The sequence below is a fragment of the Alosa alosa genome, chromosome 1 (genome assembly GCF_017589495.1).
Source record: "Alosa alosa isolate M-15738 ecotype Scorff River chromosome 1, AALO_Geno_1.1, whole genome shotgun sequence".
NCBI lineage: Eukaryota > Metazoa > Chordata > Actinopteri > Clupeiformes > Clupeidae > Alosa > Alosa alosa.
The window spans coordinates 47,119,222-47,138,799 of NC_063189.1; the positions used below are offsets into that span (position 1 = coordinate 47,119,222).

Here is a 19,578-nt window from a genome sequence, read left to right on the forward strand (position 1 = left end):
TAATCCATTAGGACAGTGAAGAGAGGGACAAAGCAAGTGGGAGAGAGAGATGGGATGGCATCGGGAAATTCCCCCAGTCGGGCGCACACGTGGGCACGTGGACCCACATGTGGTATAGGCGCTGTAGCCAGTTAGACCACAGCGCCCCCAACTCTAATTTAATAAGTCGAATCAAATTATACTTTAGAGGAAGCACAGACGAAAAGTTAATGTGGGAAAAGGCGTGTGTGTCATGAGGTTAAGGTGAGGTACGCTTACTGACAAGAAAAGGCCTACATATGTGTTGCATTACATTTTGTGCTCCCTTTAATAAAACACGTTAAAACAAATTAAAGTAAAATAGATAAGTAGCAAGGTGTACTTCAGTAAGGTAAACCTTTAGAGTTTTCGCAACATGTTAAGAGTCAACGCTGCTGGGAAACCTGGGCCTGATCAAGTGTCAGTAGTGATTGATTGACAAAATTGCATACAGTAACAGATGTTTCAGAGTAGCAAGATTGTTGTTTTCATTGCAAACAGAAATCAAACGTGCACATAGAATGTGTTTCTTCCTCATTTAATGCATATTTCAGCTGCCAAATAAATGCCAAGCAGTGCCATTGAGCCGTCCTGTAGCACGCAGGGCAGAACTGTGTCTGTTTACAGTTTTGAGGGCACTGTGATTAGTCACCCTGAGATTAGTGTCCTGTGCACTGTGATTGGTCACCCTGAGATTAGTGTCCTGTGCATAGGGCAAGTGTGACATCCTCTAGGAGCGCAGGACTCAAAGCCTGCCCATGATCCGTTGGATATGCTCCATGCCACCACCTTATTAAGAATGCCACTTTGCCTGATGTCTGACCTCACACAGTCCCTCTCCAAATTGAGAAACACATATGTTACTTTTTAATGCACAATATTCATAGTCTGTGCTATTGTGATTCAGATCTTCCAAATCCTTCCTAGTTTAATCCTGAAGCCAAATTGGGATATTAACAGCCATCTCCTGTGCTATAAGAAGTGCATTTGTTATGCTGGTGGAAGTTTTACTCCATGACTGCTATTTTTCTTCACAGCGTTATGTTTACCCCCATTTATCGATTTGCTTCAGTTTGTTTCCAGTCCCTCAATGTTTATTACTAAGATTGCAGACAGACAAATCATTGTGACTCCTCTGATGTATGGATGCCTGTACTGTATGTGTAACTTGAAATGAAACAACTTTAACAAATAATGGTTTCTTTCCCATTCTGTTGCTTTCAGGAAAGCTGTGAAGGCCACATTAGTTCTCCTGCCCCTACTTGGAATTACCTATATGTTGTTTTTTGTGAATCCAGGGGAAGATGACATATCTCAAATAGTGTTTATTTATTTCAATTCATTTTTACAGTCATTTCAGGTAAGATGTGTGTTTTTTTTTTCTTGAATCCACGTATGATCATTATGTAGTGACCACTGTAAACAGTAAAAACCCCAAATGATTTTTGAGACGTGTTTAATGATGCCAGGTTTGCACAGTCAGACCATTTTAAAAGTTGTTTAAGAAGTACAATGCTTGTGCACAGCACTCTTGCTCTTTGCACAGTGGCACGTTAAAAGAGAAGCAGTCATGCTGCATGTCGCAGTTGGGGTCACAGGGTTAATGCTGCCGAGAGAACCCATCATAAACACACGTGGGGAGGTAAGCGCTGTAGAGGCGTGTGATTAGTACTCTTGTGACAGGTAAGAATTAATCAGCGCACCCTGGGGTACATTACAGTTAGCTTCCATCACACGTGTGGGAGGGCAACTCTTCAGCCATTTTACTTTATTTATGTATTTATTTTCAGAGAAAAAGAGGGAAAATATGTGTGTATAAGAGAGCTAGAGAGAGAGAGAGAACGAGAGAGAACAATCACCACTCAGGCACCATGCGTAGGATAAAGGTCTGTGCAGAGTACAGGGTAAATTACATAATTGCTTTTAAAAACTCCAACATGTTGAATAGCCTACACACCTTTCAAGGACATGTTAGCAAGCACAGATGTGGCAGCATCATAGATGATTCAGTCTGAATAATTGAGAACAGTTTGCCCCATTAAGATATAAATGCACTGCATCAGCATAAGCACTGGTATTTTGTGAGGACAGAATGAGTAAAATGGGTTTGACACAATTCATCTTTGCTGCAAAGCAGTGTTCAAAATTGCTTAGCACTTATGTTGTTGTTTGCTGGTTCCCCAGGCGTTAGTAACAAAGTAGGACCACAGCAGCATGCATGACCCTCATCTTGTTCTTGGTTTTTACATGCCTTGAAATACAAATACAAATGCTATTCTGATTAGTTCTGTTTTATGATGCATCATTATGCAGTTGTGTCTTTCATCATACTCTCCCTAAAGCCCGGTGCTGCGCCATTTGCTCTCGTTCATCACACATGCTCTTGGTGAACTGGAATGTCCTGTGCACGTCTATCATGCCACATTACTGGTGTATGATATTTAAGGGATAATAGCCGCCGTGGTGTCCTGTTATACGGAATTGATGGACGAGGGCGAGAGGCAAGGAACTCCCCAACATGCAGCTGAGGGGAGTTTCCTCCGCCTGAGTCCATTAATTCTGTATAACGGGACACCTCGAAGGCCGTTATCCCGCTGCTACTTGCCACTATAAGCAATAGCCATGCCTTGATAGCACGCAAAGGAAACAAGCGGTTTTGTTTAAAAAAGAACACAACTTTCTTTGGCCCATTATTCAGAATTAATAGCCACCCCTCCAGCCAATCAGAAAAGAGTATTTCTTCTCTTCGCTCCCCTTTCAGATCAGGAGATTTTAACAAAATAACTGGTTCATGTGGAGCAAGTCAAAATGATTCAGTTGTTGCTCAGTGCATAGGCATTGCTGTCCATGTGCTGGCTTCTGTACGGGATTAACCACCCCTCATTAATATGTCCCCTTATAACTCAGTTAATATTTCAGGCATGTGATACTATAATTTGTCTCACTCCGCTGGGGCTCATTTTTTCTAAATGTGTGACACTCTTTAAAATTGTGGACAGTTTCTCCACAAAAAAAATTAACTTGTCACGCTGATGAGAATATGAATGAATTCCAACATTTCTGATCACAGTTCTTTATTGAGAGTTAGGAGAAACACTAGGCTACCCCTCATTCTGTTGCTGGTGCCACAGTGCAGCATTGGGGCTCTTTCTTCACTGTTGTTGGCAGTCATGGTTATTTGCATAATTCTCCACTGAAATATGTTATTTGTAAAGCAGATCCTAACCCCATTAAGCTCAATGACCACTATCTTTGCCAGATAAAAAAAATTATGTATCCCCCTTAAAGGCATCTATTTTTTATATGACTGTTCCAATGAGCAAAAGAGACCAATTTTCACTTGGTCTCCTTTGTGAGCGCAGTCTTTGCTGAAGTAGGCATGTTATACAGGCTATCACTCAGCACAGCAACCCCAAAAACCTTATTCAGTTCAAGCTGCATTTTATATATATATATATATATATATATATATATACAGTGTTTCCCCTAGAAATTTTTCCAGCAGCGGTGCTGTTGATCGTAGGAACCCCAAAAAAAAAAAAAAAATGTTGAAAAAAATGTCTCCTTAAATGGTGACTTCTGGTGGATTTTTTCAGATTGAGTGTTACAAATTATGACATAACCATCAACACAAGCATTTACAAAGCATGATTATTGCAGTACTTGAACAGGATTATTCATGTTTTTCTTTCACCTTTTTCATTTACATTATTAGTAATTAGCCACTGTACAACTGTACACTGTAGGCCACTGTACAAACTATTACTATTTAGAATTATTTATGATGCATGATACATTCAAAAATAATTGATGTCCTATTTTATTTTTTAATTAACTTTTGCACAGCACTGTATAAACTATATAGACTTCTCTTTCATGTCATTACACTGTATTGGTGCTATGCAAGTCGAATTGAGTGCCTGTCACTTTAAGGCTGTGACGGCCCATGGGGCTTGCTCGATTCTCACGGTTTTAAGCTAATTTAGTAGCGTTGTTGTGCATGGTGCATAAGAATATGTGGATGAAATGAATTATGTTTTCCATGTCATTTGGTAAAATAAATGCTCAAAAAAGCTTTGGTGAGCTCTACAGGAATTACAAACTATCTCCAGATGTAAATGGTTGCGTATCCTATTACTCAGATTCAATTAAACCCACCAATAGGCTAGCTAGACCTTAGTTTCACAGCCTAGGTATTTTAGCAACACAGGGCTTGAAAGCATTGCCTGTATCACAAACAAAAACGAAGCAATGCGTGGAACTTATCTGGGAATAGGCTACTGAAGGTAGGGCTTAGCTACCTGGCTGGCGTTTTAATTTGGTTCCTTGGTTAACATAATGTAGGCTACGTTTTTTTGCACAAAATTGCATCTGCTAATAAACTTAAACATAAACACAAACAAGCATGATCTCCTGTGGAATCCCTGACTGCACCTTCAACGTTAGCCTACTATTATTTGTTTACGGAGCCCCGGATATGTCATGGGGGGGAAAAATAATAAGTTGTGGCCACGAAATAGCAATTCGTTCCCACAAAGTACTAATTTGTGGCCACGAAATAGGTAGGCCTATAGGCTGTGCACTGGACAGCTGGATGAGCAAATCAAGCGCAACTCCTCAAACAGGAACAGTCGCTGTCACACAATATACAGGGATAGTATGGTAGAGTGCTATTTTAGGCTGGGAATGAAATACAAAGACATTTTGAAAAGCCTGGCATTGGAGGGATTCATTATTAGCGAGAGGCATCTCCACAGACTATTAAGAGCCAGGTCCCTGCACCGGCGTAGGTACGACTTGAACGTGTCTCTCTCGTTTGCGTTTTTTTATAAGGCGGCCGTGAACATTTCCATTAAAACATGCATCAGATAGCTGAAGGTGAATCTTCATCCCCCCTCCTCACTCTCACTTTTTCCCCATCCTCATCTCATCTCACGCCTTCTACCCACACACCCATCACTGTTCCATTTCTTTGTTATTATTTGCATACGCCGCGCGCTGATGAAATCATATATCGGGCACTTCTATCTTTTGTAAAACGTCAAGGTCGCAGAGGTGCGCTTGACCCGGTGGACCTGTGCCGAGATAGATGGACGGTCAGGAGCAACGCCGAGGCTGATGGAGAACCGGGACAAATTAAACACTTTTTAATGAAACGTAATTTACAAAGACATTGTAAAACACTGAAAGTTAATATTTTATCACTAGCAACCTACATCTGTCCTCTGTCAAATACAGTTGGCATTTACAGCTCTGAACAAAACCGTTCAAGAGTTATTTAAGGAGAAGTCGAACGTGCGTTATGTTTCATTCGTGCCTCGTGGCTGGGACAAATGAAACAGCTTAAATTACTGTATGTAAACTTCCCACAACTTCAATATTTGACAACATACCATGAATGGTACTTCAAGTATGTGTTATTTTAGATAGATTGCTGCTGGGCTATGTCTTGGTTCATGTCTGTTAACAACTCATTGCCGTCATGGTGATGCGCGTATTTCGCGGTTATGGAAATAGCATGCACAATGCCATTAATATAGCTAGAATAATGCATGTTTCGAATTATATAATGTTTCTATAGTACAAAATGTTATTTCACTCTGTTTTTATGTGGTTAAAGCCACCACACATCCAAATAAGTGCCCTTCATGACCCACAGGCTGTCAGTCTCCATAGGTTAACATGGCAAAACTCGACCCCCTACCTGATGGCCCCAAATATATTTGCATCTTTCTAAAACTGCTTTTCCATGTCTCACCTGAATAAAATATAGTATAAACACAGATACGTGTGCATTGACTTAGAATAAATGGGGTTTTCTGCCTGGTCGGGACAAATAGGTTTCAATCGTCTCCCCATAGACATTTAGCATTATAGGCTGTTTTGCATCCATTACAAACAAACATGCAATGTGAACGTCTGGGATTGGGGAGAGCACTAAATGCTCTACTGAATAAGCATGAAGTCAAACCTTTAAATGAAAAACACTCTTTAATAATAAAAAAAAATAAACCGCTAATGAAGTAAACTTGTGACCATCAGAAATCGTTTATCGCCTGTAACTCCGTGATAACAGGACGTAACAGGATGGCATTTGGCTGAGCAACGGAGGTTAATATGCTCTATGTTTTGTCCAAATGATGTCTGTCTATCACCGTTGCACTCGGAGAAAACCGGAATGTTTAATTCGTCCCCTGTTTCAATCGTCCCGGTTGTACCCTACTGCAAACCAGAGAATTGAGAGCTGGTGGGGAGTGATGAGAAAAGACACGACAGGCTTCTACTGGCGCTCGATTTGCTCACCCAGCTGTCCAGTGCACGTTAGACTACATATTTCGTGGCCACAAATTACTATTTCGTGGGAACGAATTAATATTTCGTGGCCACAAATTACCTATTTCGTGGGAACGAATTACTATTTCGTGGGAACAAATTAATATTTCGTGGCCACAAATTAGTACTTTGTGGGAACGAATTGCTATTTTGTGGCCACAACTTATAATTTTGTGGGAACGAATTGCTATTTCGTGGCCACAACTTATTATTTTTTTCCCCCATGACATATCCGGGGCTCCGTATTTGTTGACATCAAACCTGAACGAACGGCAGCTGTTCCTGAAGTTCACTTTATGTTTTTTTTTTTTTTTTGATGAATACATTGTAGGGGAAACACTGAATATATATATATATATATATATATATATATATATTTTTTTTTTTATATATATTATTATTATTTATTTATTATTTTTTGCTCAGTGCAAAAAGAGTTTTGTTTTCCCCCAAAACATTTTATCGAGCTGCGTTTGATGGTTTGCAGAGAGTCCCCTACAGCCAGCTGACGACTCAGTTTCAGGATTTGCCTATTATTTATGGCTCGGCGCTGTCGTGTGTCCGAATGTTTGCCTCCACCTCATTGACATGCCCGAGCAGAGCTGAGAGAAATAAATCTCTTCTTTTTAAGCTGTGCCATGTCAGAAGTTTGCATCCTGGTGTCCCACTTGCATTATGATAGTTAATGCTGTACTGCATTGTGAATGCTCTAGTTCTGTTTGAAATACTGCCCATGCATAATATAACATGTTACAGCTGCACAGATTTTAATGAATGAATCTAAATGTCATATTTCCATATCTAATCATGACTACAGAAGTGTGTTATCTCACATTGTTTTTCTAAATTGCTTTAGATGACGTGACAGCAATACAGTGATTAGATTAATGTGTATCTCTCCCCACTATGGTTATGAGAGGTCTGCAGTGGCATGGTGTCTGTGTGGAGTGTCTCTGGATGGGCAATAATCCTCTGCTGTTGTTTTTTTTCCCAGGGTTTCTTTGTGTCAGTATTTTACTGCTTCCTTAATGGAGAGGTAGGTAAACAGTGCGAGTAATTTCATGCATGAGTTCACCTGGTGGCAGGTCTGTCAATAAGCAAGGCCAAGAGGACATGTGGAACACATAAAGCCCCTTTACCCACAATGCCTCACCTGCTGTAGCTGGAGCAGGTCAACCCATTATTATCCCAGAAGACATTTAATATGCTGAAACAGAAACACTCACCAGCCCTGTCACTATTCTCTTTATGGGCACATTAGCTGAGATAAGTGGCTTCATATTTTGATTGTTTGTTAATTGTTTGTTTGTTTGTTTGCTTTGATATATTTTGGATCATTTTCATCTACAGCAAGTTGCATGCAAAGAGTTATACATTTGCACACAAAAAAGCATCGTGTCAGCTGAGTTACTGAATTGGAGTTATCCTCAGTTCAGTCATCAGCTGAATTAGAGATCTGAGATTCTATTTTGTATGATGTGCAACATGGCAGGCAAAGCATGCCACGCATAAACTAAAGCTGATTTAACTAGATGTACCGCATAGCGGCACAAAATATGGCCACCACTCCTGTCCTACATAATCTCTGAGAAAATAAATCACGCTTGTCAGTTTGTCTGCATCTCCTACTCCATCCCTTACTCTTGCAACTTTTGTGTATGTAAATGAGTGTGTGTGTGTGTGTGTGTGTGTGTGTACGTGCGTGCAAATGTGTGAGTGTGTGCGTGCCTGTGTGTGTGTTTGTGTGTGGATGTTTATGTGAATGTGTGCATCTGTGCGTGTGGATGTGTGCGTGTGGATGTGTGTGTGTGTGTGTGTGTGTGTGTGTGTGTGTGTGTGTGTGTGTGAATTGGTCTCCATCTCCTTTGAAGGCCGATACTGATTTCGATATTTGAGTTTTTCAAAAAACGAACCCAATAACCCATATGTCGCCGATAGTCATTTTTAACAAACCCAATGTAAAATGTTCTCCCATAACAAGGTTCTAATCAAGGTGGGGCATTATGTTTTTGAATAGGCCTAACTAGTGTCCTATTAAAAGGCTCTTCATATACAGTAATTTATTTTTTTAAGAAATGAAAGATTAGTAAAGGATGGAATAGAAAGAATAGTAAGAATAAAAGAGGTCTGTGTTCTGTGATAACCACATTGCCACAAACTATATTGTGAGCAGTTTATACTTAATGGCTCTCCCTATATGCAAGCAAAATATTTTACAAGTATGATCAGCCTGTGTAGCCTAAATCATGCTCTTCCTTACTTGAAACACCTTTGTTGAAATGCAAGAAATTGAAGACTGAAACTAGGAAGTAGTCTAGTGGGTGTTTGGGAATGAGTGTTAGCTCAGATGCTCACATTTATTTTGTGTAGACATTTTGTGGTCTTTATGCAACATTTTACAAAGCACTGACAGGGCCACCAAAGACTGTGAGTCAACAGCAGAAAAACCTATTTAGCAAGCAGAAATGTCCAGCCTGGTGTTTAGGATGCATCGTAGCCAGGTACCTACTGTATGCCCAGCTGTATATTCCTAACTTAGCTCCTGTCAGTATGGTCAGAAAAGATTGGGATGACAGTCGATAGAGACAATTACAGTGCTGTGGTCAATTTGCTCAGTATAACCACGTTTATGTAGCCTGGAAATCCAGAACCCCCATAGCCTACTCTAGAGTGCGGCGCGGGACAACCTTTGAAAGCTCTTTGCGGGAGCGGGCGGGATGAGAGAGGTGCGTTCGTGGGTGCGGGACAAACCGATGATTTACTGCACTCCCGCAAATTAAATATGTGCGTAAAATTAAATATGGAAATTATTAAAGTAGTGTTCATAACTATAGTTCAGCTGGATGTTCTGTTAGGCAGCATTAAAAAACGGGGTTTAAGCATAACTGACGGATAGCAGGCCTATAGCCTATATTGTCGTTTAGGTGCTGCTCATTGTCAAAACTCGAAATCGAAAGCATGACAGAGGAAGAGGGCACCAGACTAGGCCTACTTCAGTTGTTAGCCTACATTCAGAACCAAGAAACTGATATCTGGAGTCTTTCTCAGGTGTGTGTGCTCCTTTCATGAGACAGAAAGAAAAGCTGAATAGGCTATCCCTCCTGCATGCGGGCTTTAGCAGGCGGGAGGGGGACATCATGTTACAGATGCGGGTGGGAGCGGGACTAAAAATGACACATTAATGCGGGAGCGGGACAGAATATTGCGGGAGCGGTATTGAAAAATCAGTCCCGCGCAGACCTCTAGTGTACGCCATTGTATATGGGTCAGGATCCGCATTTCTGTTTCTAACTCTGATATTATTAGAGATGCAAGAGCATGGGTCTCCTTAAAAGTGCTTTAGGGGGAAAAACTAAAACAGAGTAGTAAATAAATAAATTACACATGCCATGTAATGCATCAACATGGTAATGTACACATACCATGTTCATGGAAATTTGTTGTTATTTGACCCTAATTGTGGCCATAATGCATTAATAATAAATAGCTGTCATGATTGGTTTTTATCTCTTAAGACTATTAGATTATTACACAGATTGCAGTTTAATACAATTAACGGCTCATTCAAGTATTGTAGTGTATTTGATTTGAATATGGAAGACAGTCCGATGCAGAGGAGGAATGGAGCCCTATTTACAAATGTTTTCAGTTGCTAACAAGCGTTTGTCTAACCAGTTGTCACATTTTCAAAACTCTAAACACAATTAGCACAGCATCTGTCTTTTGTGGCCATACCATTCACACATTTCATGTCGTTTTCACACATATGCAGTCAGTGAACACATTTCCGCAATGCTTACATTTTCTTAACAGACAAGCTATAGGCCTACCTCCCAACAAAACTATGGATTGTTTTTGTAGTATTTACGAATGTTACAACATCCCACAATAGCAAACACAATATTCCAAACCTTAGATACACTATCAAAACCTCTGCTTCTGCTCTGCTTCTGCTACCAAATAGTTTTATCTCAGGTGCATCGCCTTGGATAATATCAGATGTGATATTGATGAAAACATGTGGCCTAACTCTGAAGATCGCAGAGATTAGATACAGTAATTTTGTGCTTTTTTTAGTTCCACCCCTTTTTATCTGGGCTTCTTGCTGTTGTTTTTTGTTCAGAATGCTCTTGTGTGTTTCATGGATATTTTGTTCACTGTAAGCAATACTGTAAAACTTTTTTCTGTTCTATCATACTGTAAACAGTATTTCTACTGTACCTCCTGTAGTAAACAGTAAAGGGGAAAATACTGATTTGCTTTTTACTGGAATGCTTTTGAATGTATATAAGTATAAGTTTATATACTCTTTTGATCCCGTGAGGGAAATGGTCTCTGTATTTATCCCAATCCGTGAATTAGTGAAACACACACAGCACACAGTGAACACACAGTGAGGTGAAGCACACACTAATACCGGCGCAGTGAGCTGCCTGCTTCAACAGCGGTGCTCGGGGAGCAGTGAGGGGTTAGGTGCCTTGCTCAAGGACTGTGAACGTTACATGTGGACATACAGTTCCCAACCAAAAAATGTAGGTTAAAAACTGTGGATAGAGCATGTTTTGCATGCAAATACCTGTAAAACTGAAACATAAAAGTCTATGCCGTTTTCGTAATGTCAACAATAGCCAGTATTTTGAAACCTGGTGTACTTTGATTGACTGCATGTACCTTGTGAAGTGAAAACAAGTGTTATTCTTTGACAGAATAATTTCATTTTGAGTCAGATTTCCAGTGTTTTGGTAAAGTTAGTGTGTGCAGAGAAATATGTGTTCTGTTTTGAAATGAAGAGTTAGTATATATTTAACAAAATGTGTTTTTGAGAAGAAAATGATCCATTTGGCCAATTGTGTTTTGTAGGTGTGAGTCTGTGTTAAGAGTTTAGAAAAAGTATCTGAAGTATGGGTAAGCGCTTGTTAGCGATTGAAAAAAACTGTAATGTAGCCCTATTTGGATCCAGACGGAATCGTTGTTTAAATTGCCCTTAAAGCCCTGGTGCCTGCGGCCATCTCTCTAGAGCCATCACTGACTGTCCGTGGGAGATGGCTCTGTTCTGCTGTGGATTATTCCGGAAGATGGCGCTTTGTCACGCCGTATTAAAGTTGCATGCTAAAACAGGGGCTTTGAGTCTAGTGAGGGTCAAAGGGCCAGAGACAGGCCTAAGGGCCATCCAGTAACTAAGCAGATCCAGGGATCAAGCCCACTTTATCTCCAGAGCGGAGCAGAGGAGGCTTTATTCCTAGACAGGGATCTATCCATCAACATATTTATGTTAGATGGAAGTGGTCAACAGACATGTGTTTTGTATAATGGAACACCTCTCACCTCTTTGTCTTCTCATGCCACAGGTGCGCTCGGCTACCCGAAAAAGGTGGCACCGTTGGCAAGACAACCATGCACTACGGGTGCGGGTGGCGCGTGCCATGTCCATCCCCACATCGCCCACGCGCATCAGCTTCCACAGTATTAAGCAGACCACTGCAGTGTGACGAGTGAGTGAGTGAGTGAGTAAGCGAGCAAGCAAAGGAGCGGCTGAATGTGTCCATGCCAGGAGTCCATACTGCAGATTGGTTGGGAAAAAGCCACTGCACTGTGTGTCTGCCTCTGAGACTTTTGAGATTAAGAATGAACGGAACATTAAGCACTAGGAATACAAATTGACCTTTTTATCCTACAGTTCTCTGTCTCTCTGTACTGTTTCAGACTGTCCAATCCAGTATAATTCCTGCTGTGGCATGCTGCCTGGTGTCATTCTGAGAAATCAGTGCCCATTTGGTGTTTGTGGTCATTCTCAACAAACCCACCATCCATCCCATAAATGTTGGAACTCCAACATCCATCTATTTTTTTACCCGATAATAGCTTCAACAAAAAGCTTTTTGCTCCATTGTCAAATGAATATTACTTGACATCTCCTGATCTTGTAAGACAACACACTGATCATGTAAAATATTGTATACGCTTTTCTTTTCTTTTTTTGTTTTACTTCAGCTAGTTGACTTTGCACACAGGCTGAGAATTGATGCCGAGAGAAAACAACGTGTCTGGCCTTCTCATATGCTCTATCATCAGCAACTAAAATGCCAACACAGTCAGTCTCCACACAGGAAGCCTTCAAAGAGACACAAAGACTTGCCTGCCAATTAGTCTGTGTATGTGCACACACAGGAGGTTTAACAGATGTGGCGGAAGGCCAGGTCCAATGGAACATAGCAAGAAAACTGCCAACGTCACCTCCAGTTGCTTTTAGATCTCACAAACTTTTAACAGCTGTCGTTTATATCACTGTTTCGTCGTCATCGTGTTAAGACTGTGGCAGGGTTATGTAAGCCCAGTGGCGAGTTCATGTAAAGTGTTACCTGAGTTCCGTGCTGCCTGTCTTATTTGATGTTCCTCTTTGTTGTCAAAGCCCCGTGGGCAAGACGGACGTGGATAACTGAGTTGCTCAGTGTGAATCAGGCTGCCCTTCATTTGTATTATTTCCATTATCTGGACAAACGTGTCTTTGATTTTCTGACAGGACGACCCTGAATGCTCTTGTATCACAAAGAGTATTTTTTTAGAAAGTCAAAAGATTGTCTGCGATTTAAGAAAAAGGACGGAGTAGATTAAAGTCTTGTCAGTCTTCAAATCCATCAGTTCTGACTTTAATCAGGGTCAAGGTTAAGCTCTGTGTAAAGAATAGCTTTATTGCAAGTGAACTCTAGTATCACAATAAGGTACAGGATGTCCTCATCAGACCAGAGAACATTTAGTATAGTACACTTGCAGATATCGGAATTCCAGAAAAAGTTATATGTTTTAGTAGTAGTCAGCCCCAATACAAGAAAATTAGGGTTTATCACAGAAGATTGGAAACTAACATGTTTCTAGTTTTAAATGATATACTACTACTATTGCATTTCCCAAGTAAAGTGGATATATGGATCATCCTGTGTTCCATTCCATTTTCATTCCAGGCAAGATTTTATAGTGAAGGAATATGGACACCAGAATAATGGTGACCCCTCAAATTGTGCATTTAGTATTTAGTTCTTTTATAGGAAATCTTTGAAATCTTTGAAATCCTAGGTGTCTGACAAGGTTCAATGTTAACTATCTCGGACTTACAGTATACACAGTTTAGATTCATTTAAAGCCAATATATAACAGCCAAACAAGTTTTGTAGACTTTTGCCCTTTTATCTAATTATGTAAACATGGCATTTCATAATCATAATCACTACAGAATTTTTTCAGTTAGTCATAGCTTTAAGTGTCCGTAAAATCCTAGCAAACATTTCTGAAGGCTTCTGCACAGTGAACTTCCTCTGCCTGATTTCCTCAAATGTCCTGGTATTTATTATATTGCAAGTGCAAGTCATTGTGTATGGAAGCCCAAAGTTGTGAGATCAGTTCAAACTTATATAATGGCCCCATTTTGTTGAGATCTTGACATGTTTCTCAAGAACTCTGTTTTCTATATCTGCATTTGGGCGTCTACTGTATATCAGGGACACGTAACCAAGAAGACGGCTTGTTGGCAAAGTGAGCTTGACGTTGCAACAGAATATATTGATGATAAGTTTCCCAATGGGGCCTTGGGAGACTAGGTTTCTAATGTGTCATACAGCTGAATTAAAACAAACCTTGATTAACTTTCTCATCATAAAAGTAAAAGCTATGTGCTTGGTGTTTGACTATAGGTCCATGTGAAGTCATCCAATACCTCAAATAGGTTGACGTTTCAAACAATCCAAATAGGTTGTCATATCCCGAGGTTTCTCATGTGGATTTTCTCTCAAGCAAGACTATACATTTCAGCCACCATTTAGCCTAGAGCATAAGTATTAGAGTATTAATTTCTTATGGGTAAACAGTGTTGACCTATAATTTTCTCAGTATTTCAAATTATTTAATTATGTCATTATTTCAGGAAAATAGTGTTTCGAAATGTTGAGATCTCAAGAAAAATATAGTAACTAAATATTTCACCAAAACGGGTTCACGATTCAAATGAAAAGTTGATGGCAGTGTAGGGCCACCATAATCCTTTACTTAGACACAAAGGAATGTCCCCAAGCTCTCCTCACTCAGGTGCATGGAGTATGAAAAAACAAAAGCAGCCTACTGTGGGCTGCTTTGTGGATTAGTGGATCAAATTGTTCCTTCTGCCCATTCTAGCATTCACACATACATTACCAGCAGGACAATACTGTAGGTTGTACATATGTAATAATACCTCTTGTTTTATATTAATTACTAAATACTGTGAAGTGTGAAATATCTTAATTTATCAAACTAAAGAGATGTGGAGTATGGGAGTCCCCAACTTCTTTTTTTTTTTTTTTTTTGTTGACTCAGATCACCATTACTGTACATAATGCACTTTTATGGATAATGAACAATCAACTATTCCACCTATTTGGTTCGTCTGGATCCTGAGGGTGCCTAGGGATGCTCAACACATCATTAGACAAGTAAACAAAGAAGAAAACATTGACCTACATGATGTAAACTTCAACAGAAGGGAAAAATAACAATATTGAAGACAGTCCAGTGCAATGCACAGTCACTCCACATAAAACAACCAACAAGCACTTGTACTCTCCAAGCCTTGCTCTGATGTTGTGTTGTGTATTCTAAGGCCACCAATGAGTCCCCACCGAGGAGTAATTGGACCAAAGATGTTAGGTATACAGTACATATACTAGAATATTAGCTATTGTATGTCTACTGTTGTACACATTGAGAGTTCCATTTACTTTAATGATACGACACAATGATACTAAACTAGTATCTGTGACAAAGTGTCTCAGTCATTTTTCTAAGATGAAACAATGTACTGTGTCTGTCTGTCAGTGAGTAGGTGTGTATAATTGCATCTCATCTAGTTTGAATAGAAATGCCATTGTTGCCTTAAACAAATATAAAGACATTGTAAATATAATGTTTGTAAATTGTGTATTCATGTGATGGTGTTGAATTTCTACAAGAATATAAGTCAATAAATTAATAAGGTCAGCAATGTTTTGTGTTGTTTTTTGCATTCAGTTCTAATTTTTTGTCAAGCATATTAAGCCACAGGTGAAATCTATGCCATTACATTTGAGATATGATCTGCCATTGAAATCTGGTGAACAAATACGATTTGATGCACTTATGACAGAAAAAAAATTGGAACCTCATTCTTTTAGCCTGGAAGCCAGACTTCGCAGAGAGTACTGTAGGGAAAAGAAATCGAGCGGAAGTGCGTAGGCAGGCCGAGGCCAGGCTAGCATTCTTTGGCATGTATACTTACACTCTAAAAAATGCTGGGTTGAAAACAACCCAAACTTCAACCCAGCCGCTGAGTAAAATGGGGTCCAACACAGCATTGGGTTATCTTAACCAAGCAAATTGGGTTACTAAATTTAACCCAACAACTGGGTTGAAAATTAACCAATATGTTGGGTTATGTTGACACAACTGTTTAGTTAAAGTTACATAATGTTTGGGTTATGTAACCAAATCCCATAAAATACTCTGCTTGTACAAACTTTTAATAACTCAAAGTTTGTATTTACTTACTTGAAAGTCACACCTTCTGTTAACAGCTTTAGGCCTGATATAGACAGTCTATATTAAATGGCCATCAAAAGCCATGCAATAAAATAAAACAGTTCGACATCATTATTTATTTGATAGTTTTCTTTATTTTTAAATAGATAGCCTAGTATAAAATGCATGTGATACTTCCATGAAGGCAGGCATATTTCAAAGTCCGTTTTGGGGGTCAGCCCTGTCAATCAAAGAAAAAAAAGAGTGAATTTTAAGCCTACAGAACTTTAAATCAAGACTTTCATGAACCATTACCAGTGAATAATGTTGACAGACATAAAAATCCACCAGGAGACAAATTATTAGTCCAAAACACTCGGAAACCATGACCACCTAATATTATGGAGTTGTTTTAAACATAATACCGGTAATACAAAACGTGCATTTATGTCAGATGAGCTTGATAACACCATAGAATGTCTAATAAGGGGAGAACTGCCACTCTCGGAAAACTTCCGATTTCTGAACTGGTTGCACTGGTCACTTAATTGTTCTAAAAAGCCTTTCAAACGTGTCAATGACGTCATTCATTAGCACAATGCTAGCATGTTATGGGCAACAACGACCCAACCTGTAAGAAATCAAAAGGCCATAAGTACTCGTTCATTTAACTTTTGACCTATAACCCATGTTGAAGTTATACAAACTACAATCAAATCTGAGATTTGTCAACGACAATCAGGTGAAAGAGACAAATTTAGCCGTCTAGCTCCATTGACTCCCATTTATTCTGCACTCATGGCGATCGCCCCCAGTGGAACTCTGGTGGAACTGCAACCACAATTCGGTACAATGGGACTTAATACGGAGTGGCCAGGCTCTCCGTAGACGGGCTCTGATAACACTAACATTAGCCTACCATTAGCCTAACACAGGGGTCGGCATCCTTTTTTGCCTGGAGAGCCACTTTTACCAAATGTATTTTTGTTTAATCTCAGAAGAGCCACATAAAGACGGTTACAAGGAAAAGTTTGGATATTTAAGTGTCATCCACTCCACAACGCTATTGTCAAGCAGAAGAGCCTGATCAGCTGGAGACTTGAACATTGAACAGTTCAATGGCCCTGGGGACAAATTACTTTCTCAGTCTGTCAGTTGTGCAAGGCAGTGAACGAAGTCTCCAGCTGATCAGGCTCTTCTGCTTAACAATAGTGCTGTGGAGTGGGTGACACTCATTGTCCAAGATGTTGATCAGTTTGTTCAGGGTCCTTTTGTCAGATAGTGAAGTGATGCACTCCAGTTCAGCTCCAACTACAGAGCCAGCTTTCCTTACCAGCCTGTCAATTCGCCCCACATTCTTCTTCCTTGTGCTTCCTCCCCAGCATACTACTGCATAGAAGAGGACGCTGGCAACAACAGACTGGTAGAACATCCTGTGGAGCTTACTGCACACATTGAAGGACCATTGACAATTCGGGTATAAGCCATAAAAACTTAACTGCACATGGTAGACTCAAAACCAGCTACAGCTGTACTAAGCGATTGTATATGGTCATATAGAGGGCGAAAATTCAAGGGGCACTAACCGATGTCTTGGATAAGTACTTCATTACCTACAATCCTGAACAATCCCACAGTGATGCCTCTGATTGGTGGAAAGGCCGTTATGATCATAGTTTGAAACTTTATCAGCGAAAATTATTGACAAAGATGGTGGAGTCTTTTACTGCCTATGGCGAAAATCTTTAATGTGAATAAAAACTTTCTAGACGAACATTGGTACTTGTGTATCAACAAGGATTGTGGTTTATATATCACACGAACTTAGTCAGGGCCAATACACCATCAAGTAAAACACTGAATGCTAGTTTAAACACTTTTCAGGTAGCCGGTAGGCTAATCATTAGCCTTTCAGACATTAGAATGTCATTATAATGCTGCTAACATTAATATAATGTTTTAGTGACCTTGTTGTTTCTATGAACATGAATTGTTGTTTATAGGAAACATCAACTTAGTCGAGGCATAAAAAGCCCTGTATCTCATTAAATACTTCAACTTTTGAACTAGCTAGCTAGCTGATAGCACATGCAAGCTGGATGCTACCACCGGCTAGCAGCTAGACACTGTAGTAAAATGGTTAGCAAACCGTCCATGCCCCCGTGAATATTTCACTGTTTCAAGGACGAAATCAAGTGTCCAAAGGGGTGAAAACCACTTTAAATCGGGTCACATTATTGACTGTTGTGTGTCCGAGGGTTAGCTTGTGGGTTTTGTAAGCGCCAGCATGAGAGACAAGACCTACAAAGTTGTGTGGTGAGTTTGCGTGCTGTCGCCGGTTGGAAATGATTTTGCGCACGGTGGTTTATGGGATGAGTAGTTCCTTCGCTCGAAAATGAAAATATGTACACAGTCTTGTACCTTTGACTTTTTTTGGACTTTCTCTTCGTTTTTTCACTCGAAATGATATGTTGTATGCTTATGAGTTACTCCGTAGCTGATTAGCCTAAGACATGCTCTAAAACTCTTTAGATACGGATTTTTCCAAAATGTCAATGGGAGAAATGAATGGGAAATTTACTTCCGGAAACTAAGCTCTCTCGGAGGAGGGGCGGGACTGTGACGCTCTATTAATGACACCTGTTAGCCTGCTTGAAGCTGAACGAAATTGGCAGGCAGAATATTCCTTGATATCACGAAGGGTAGGCCTATGTCTCTGGGTGGACTTTTAAAATCCGTCTGGATAAAAATAAATAAATAAATAAAAGCAGATACATACCTTCGAAATCACCTGATTTCCCATTGCATGTTGACAGCTGCTGGACTGGACGGTTGAAAGAATATGCCTGCCTGACGATTTTTTTTCTCGACCTTCAAATAACTATGCAGCTGTGTTGAAGTCACCCTGGTGCTGGGTAGTGTACTCCACGTCAGGTGGGGGACAGGAGGGAGCACAGCCTTAAACTATCAACCCAGCAGTGATATACTATCAACCCAGCAAGCTGGGTTACAGAAATGATCCAATAATGAGTAAAAACAACCAAACAAAATGACCCAACAGCCTCAACCCAGCGTTTGGGTTGAAAAAATAACCCAGCATTTTTTAGAGTGTAATATTTGCACATATTACTAATGTAGAATTCTGCCGTGAAACAGCTTTGTTAATCCAATTTATTCATGTTGCTGTTCCCGTACATCTACAGTAGATGACCTAAACTTAATACGATCAAAAGAGAATGACGTGGAAGGACTGAGCTCTCTGACACTGCGCTGCTGCATTAGTGCAGATGTTGGTCATTGATGTATGGTGAGCTGGCCCTGGGAGGAGAGACAGGTTATATAATGCATATGTAGATTGGACTTCAGACCATTTTTTGTGTGCTGGAGGAAGTGGAGCAGAAAAAGCTTCAAGTGTTCAGTGCACTTATAGTCTCCTCAATGATCTACTTTCCACAACAATTACAAGGATCTTGAGGGCATATCAATTAAAGGTTGTGTGTGTGTGTGTGTGCTGTATGTGTATGCACATGCGGATGTGTGTGCGTGTGTGTGTGTGTGTGTGCACATGCGTATGTGCGTGTATGTGTGCGTGTGCGTGCACATATATGTGTGTGCGCATGTATGTGTCTGTGAGTGCAGTGCATGCACGGGTCCTCCAGGCTTCCCTCCTAACTTGTCATGGCTGAGTTTAATCCTCTAATATTCTTG

The 19,578-nt window shown here is 40.1% G+C and overlaps 1 protein-coding gene across 4 annotated transcripts in view; it reads left to right on the top strand.

The window, feature by feature from the left end:
• The window catches only part of LOC125293063 (corticotropin-releasing factor receptor 2), a 148,730-nt gene that overhangs the window by 99,184 nt on the left and 29,968 nt on the right, over positions 1–19,578 (top strand). The window contains exons 11-14 of one of the 4 annotated variants that reach the window (XM_048240706.1): positions 1,243–1,378; positions 7,346–7,387; positions 11,700–11,843; positions 14,695–15,354. In XM_048240706.1, coding sequence (XP_048096663.1) covers positions 1,243–1,378; positions 7,346–7,387; positions 11,700–11,840 — 319 coding nt within the window. In that variant the 3' untranslated portion in view covers positions 11,841–11,843; positions 14,695–15,354. Of the gene's footprint in view, positions 1–1,242; positions 1,379–7,345; positions 7,388–11,699; positions 15,355–19,578 lie in introns of those variants that run through there. The other 3 variants (XM_048240696.1, XM_048240713.1, XM_048240721.1) reach the window with 3 other exon arrangements.